This window comes from Bipolaris zeicola, assembly GCF_000523435.1.
Source record: "Bipolaris zeicola 26-R-13 unplaced genomic scaffold scaffold_440, whole genome shotgun sequence".
NCBI classification, from domain to species: Eukaryota; Fungi; Ascomycota; class Dothideomycetes; order Pleosporales; family Pleosporaceae; genus Bipolaris; species Bipolaris zeicola.
The window spans coordinates 1-5,069 of NW_006912489.1; the positions used below are offsets into that span (position 1 = coordinate 1).

The 5,069-nt window shown below is 51.1% G+C and overlaps 2 protein-coding genes across 2 annotated transcripts; one reads left to right on the plus strand and one right to left on the minus strand.

Moving 5' to 3' along the window:
• Positions 1 to 579: 579 nt before the first annotated feature.
• On the minus strand, positions 580 to 2,215 carry COCCADRAFT_10132 (uncharacterized protein; the record flags this gene model as incomplete). Its single annotated transcript, XM_007720285.1, has 3 exons — positions 580 to 1,155; positions 1,206 to 1,945; positions 1,999 to 2,215. The coding sequence occupies 3 exons, from the start codon at positions 2,213 to 2,215 to the stop codon at positions 580 to 582; spliced, it is 1,533 nt and encodes a 510-aa protein (XP_007718475.1).
• Positions 2,216 to 3,039: 824 nt separating this feature from the next.
• Positions 3,040 to 3,953, plus strand: COCCADRAFT_10133 (uncharacterized protein; the record flags this gene model as incomplete). Its single annotated transcript, XM_007720286.1, has 3 exons — positions 3,040 to 3,219; positions 3,323 to 3,735; positions 3,866 to 3,953. 3 exons carry the CDS (start codon positions 3,040 to 3,042, stop codon positions 3,951 to 3,953), a joined length of 681 nt encoding a protein of 226 aa, XP_007718476.1.
• Positions 3,954 to 5,069: the final 1,116 nt, after the last annotated feature.

Genomic DNA, 5,069 nt, shown 5'->3' on the forward strand with positions numbered 1-5,069 from the left:
AAAAAAAAAAACTCTCCTCCCACTACACATATCCTCCCACCTCGCACTTTTTGCTTTTACATACCCATTGCAACAACACCTGCAACATACCAATTACCAATTCTTGTATTACCAATATTCTCTCAATCTCAAAATAACTACATTTTTTTGGTACCATGCCCATCATGCCACCTACTGTTATCACAGCCATACAACAATATCTCCGCTGGGACGCAGAAATTAAACGGCAAATCGATGGCAAAACGCGCGCGAGGACGTGCTCGATTACACGACGCGGTGTGTCAAACGTGATGGAAGACCAGGAGGCGGTGGTGTGGCGACGGGGTCATGTCAGGGGAGATTCGGCGTCGAGTGTACGGTCGGTATAAAAGAATGGAAAGAGATTTTCGGGAATGAATAGTAAAATTGCAAACCAAGGGAGTTGGAGTGATGAGAAATGATTTGCATGGATGGATAATCAATTAGAAGGAGAAAAAAACAAACTTTCATGGAACAACGAGATGCAGTATACACTGTGTCAGGAGTATTTGATTTGAAGCGTTCAAACCTGTACTATGCACTACACAATAAACACATCATCTAGACCACCTTCTTCTGCCCAACACCCGTTATCCTCTTTTCCGTCCCCAATAAGCCGCCCAAGATACTAATCCCCATCTGCACGAGCGTAACAACGAACCTAACGACATAATCCTTCCACTCCAAAACGGGTCGCCTGCCCCTCATAAACTTTGCATCTACCACCTCCCACCCCGCCTTGCCACCCAGCTTCTCTCCAACCTGCAATCCGCTTCGGCATCCGTCTTCATGGAAGCCGTAGCCCGTCCACGCGCCGGCGTACCAGATACCGCGTTTACCCTGAATCTCGTCGAGGCGATCTTGCGCAAAGACCATGCGCGAGTTGTACAGGGGATGGCGGTACTGGTATGTTGCCTGGGTGAGAGCAGGAGAAGGGGGTGAGGATGGATTGAGAGTTACGAGCACGGATGAGAAGGTGTCTCGGGGGATGTGTTGGAGAGTGTTCATATCGTAAGTCAAGCAGACGGACTCGATGGCACCGGAGGATGAGTTTAGGTTTGGGTTTTTGGGTGGGTTGGATGCAGATGTTGTGAGATAGTTCCATGCGGACCAGGCTGTGCGGCGTTGGGGCATGAGCTAGGGGTTATTAGCAGGCATTCTCTCTAAGCTACTGTTGGCAGACTTACTGAGAGGTCAGAGTGCAAATATGCGGTATTCGGCGTTGTTTCGAAGGCGTCTAGGATTTCCTTCTCTTTTTCGGTTGCATCATCTCCCAGCATCCATCTTGCTTGGTCTCCGTGGCAAGCCAGCACGACTTCGTCGAAGATCTCCGTCTGACCCTCTCCCCTTCCTCCCAAAGTCAATTCGACTTTCTGATTCTTACTCTTTACAGCCAGGACAGGCGTTCCAAGGTGGCCTTCACAATTGCCAGCTAGCTCCAGCACAGCGTCAATGTACTTGCTGGATCCGCCTTCAACAGTCAACCAGGGCGGCCTTTCAGCGATAGTGCTAAGCAGGTGATGGTTCCACATGAAGCGCACAAGTGTCAAGGCTGGAAATTCCAGAGCGCATTTGTCTGCGCCAGTACTCCATACGCATGCAGTCATTGGAATCAAGTAGTCATCCCTAAAGGCGTCCGAGTAGCCCTCTTGGTCCAGATACTCTCCAATGCTCATCTTGGTGGCGGCAATGGCAGCTGGCGAGCCTGGAGTGATTGACAGCAAGTCGAGAGCAAACTGGTTGAAGCGGACAATATCGAAAATCATGCGCCAGAAGGATGGTTTGAGTGCATTGGATGGCTGAGCGAAGAGCGTACTGCCCGATGTGCCGGACCATTCAAAGGCACCTGCATCGCGGGAGACGCCAAAAGTCATTAGGGACGGCACAGTTTTTACGCGCAGAGTGGAGAGAAACTTGATAAAGTTTGCTATTGTCTGTCAACTTGGATTCGAGTGGCAGGATATGCGGGAAGAGACGAACGGTAGGTAGCCGTGTTCAAAACGATGAAGCCAGTGTCAACAGGCGTGCTTTTGCCGTTGTGCTTCCACATCACCGTATTTGTGTGGCCGCCCAGTCGCTCCTCTTTTTCAAAAAGATGTACCTCATGCTGGGTATCGCGGAGGGCAAACAGGGCACTCAATCCAGATATGCCGCTGCCGACAATGGCTATACGCTTTTTTCCCGCCTCGTTGCTCATGGTGAACTAGTGCGGAAGCGCAATTGTTACACTAGCAGGCTAGAATTCAATGCTGGGTGGATGTACCACAATGACAAAAAGACAACGGGCAGAGCGAGTATGAGCTTCGGAAGATATGTGACTCATGAGGTCATGGATGTTGAAGCTAGGCCCATCGCTACAAGTACATGACTAATGCCGCCGCTGCTCGTTTCACGCATTCCAACAGCAACAGAGCCATGGTGCAGTACAATGTGGTGTTGCATGCGTGTAGCATGTTTCCACAAGACTAGATTATCATTGGTGCCCAGGTTGGACCTACGTAATTAGCCCTCTGGAAAAAAGATGGAGTGGGCCGCTGATCCTACTAAACAGTGGCCCCACCCGGTTGCGATGATTATGTAGGGAAGATGCGGTCTCCAAGATTGGTGAGCGCATGCTGGGCCTTTGAGACATGCAGAGTCGCAACATGGTGCGCGGTGCGGCCTTGTGTGTGAGGAAGTACGGACCATGCCAACGACGCGTTCAAGACGCGGGTTGGTACTGGAAAAGCAATCATGAGTGCAAACTGACGCGACCGTGCTGGGGATTGGAATAGTTGGAATCATCTTCAAGAGACATCTACAACACCTGAATAGACAATGAGTGCGAGCAGAACAATCAGGCACAGATGCGGTTCACGTGACATGGGCAGGGATGGCCTTGGCAACTGCGTAATGGCCGCATGAGCTCTGGAGTATCGGCTCAACGCCTCATTCACTTGCACATCGACCAACAACTACACACCCATACGCACACGTCTACTTCTCGCACAACCCGTACAGACAAATTCCGATAGCGAAGCCATGTCTAACCTCATCGATGCCGACGCGGGCACCGAGCGCTTCAGCGGCTATGAGGCCGAACTAAAGCTGGTACAAGCCGACCTCAGCCAGCAGATAGAGCAGATCAAAGAAACGACTGGCGAACCCAGGAAGGCCGCCATCAGTAGGGCAGAGCGTGCGCTGGAGGAGGCCGAGGAGTTGGTGAGTTGCAGCCTGGAGATATCGCATATGCGGAACAAGGCATATGGCTTGATGTAGCGACAACATGTGCAAAGAATGCAGCGCTCACAAATCTCCTGTTTAGATTGGCCAGATGCGCCTCGAAAAGTCCAACATTCCCGCCAATCTCAAGTCCAAGTACAACGCGCGCTTTCGCAACTTTGAGCACGACCTCGATACCAGCAAGCGCAAGCTGCAAACATACACCTCGGACCGCTCCAAGCTCTTTGGCGACCGCTACACCGACAATCCCGATGGCGGCGACGCTCAACTCGAGCAGCGCCAGCAACTTCTCTCTGGCACAGATCGCTTGAACAGGTCGAGCAACAGGCTGAGGGAGAGCCAGCGGATTGCGCTCGAGACGGAGCAGATTGGCGCTAGTACCCTCGGTGACTTGCACAGGCAGAGGGAGCAAATCACGAACACAAGGGAGAGGCTGCTCGAGAGCGAGGGATACACCGATCGGAGTATCAAGACTCTAAGGGGCATGGCGAGGCGGTATGTATAATCCCCCTGGTTACCCCCTTCCATCTCCCCACACCTAGAACCCCTGGTTGATAGGGAGGTGTAGATGGATGCCCTTTTGATCTGTGCAACTAACAGATACTAACCATGTTTCTCACTGCAGGATGGCCACGAACCGCATCATTACCATTGCCATTATAACTGTCCTGGTGCTACTCATCATCGCCGTCATTTTCAGCAAGTTCAGATGAGCGTACCCATTCCCTTCTAGCTACGATTGCGTGACTTGTTTCCTTGTTTGGCGTTTGGAGCAAACAACTGTGTATATTACATGGGGGGCCACTTTTCTCGTTAGGAGAAAGAGGCCAAGTCATGATAGTTGCGTTAAATGCATTATACTACTCTTTGTACCTGTCTCAATCAAGACTCTGGTCGTCTTGAGACGTCTGCAACTTACTATGTCCTCTTGCTTCTTGAACAATAGCCTCATACCAGGAGAGAATAACCGTCTTTTCCAACACGCTGCTTGTTTGTGCCTACTCGAGTATCCACCAACCCAGCCACATCCTGCCACTGCCACAAGGCGCGCATACGTAACTTTTCCTCATCATGCTACTCAAACGAAGGAAACCCATACGTTACATGATTACACACACACGTCACTAAACCACTTCATTCGGCCCCGGGGCGGCTTTTTTTTAAGTATCACACGTGTAAGTCCTATGCTTGAAACGCCAAGTTCGTACCGTGACGCAGCAAAGGTGGAATGATAGACGGGAAACGAGATGGTGTGGTGAAACGGGTGACGGAGGGGGTTGCTTAGCTAGCGAGGTAACAAGGGTTAGTGTGAGCGAGAGAGAGAATGGGATAGTGGAGGGGAGGGGAGCGTGGTCATCGGTAGATGTTGAGGTTAGATTGGGGATTTTGAATGGAGGAGGGTGAGGGTGAGGGGGGTTGGATTACAGGATAGTAGTGTGGTCTATGGTCTCTTTGTATAAGAACTTATCTGGGAAAACGATAGTAGGACCTTATGACATGTGCTTCAGGGACTCAAAAGGGGAAAAAAAAAGAAGTGCAGACAAAGACGAGAGTGCGATTGAGTGAGAGATATAAAAAAAAGACTTTATTATTATTGTAGTAGCTTCACGGCTAGATCCTTGAAGAGGCTGACCCGCGCGCCACTCTCTTCCTATTCACCCCCACAACTTGTGGCGGAAGGAGGGGGGGAGGGAGAGTGGTGCAGGCAGCTACGCAGCTATGGGGCGAAAAGTCACGGCCTCCTTTGGGGAGGGGGCATCGCGGACTTTCGCAGCGCGCGTAATTACAAGAGTACCTGTTCTTTCAAGGTGGCTGGCTCGTGGCTTTCC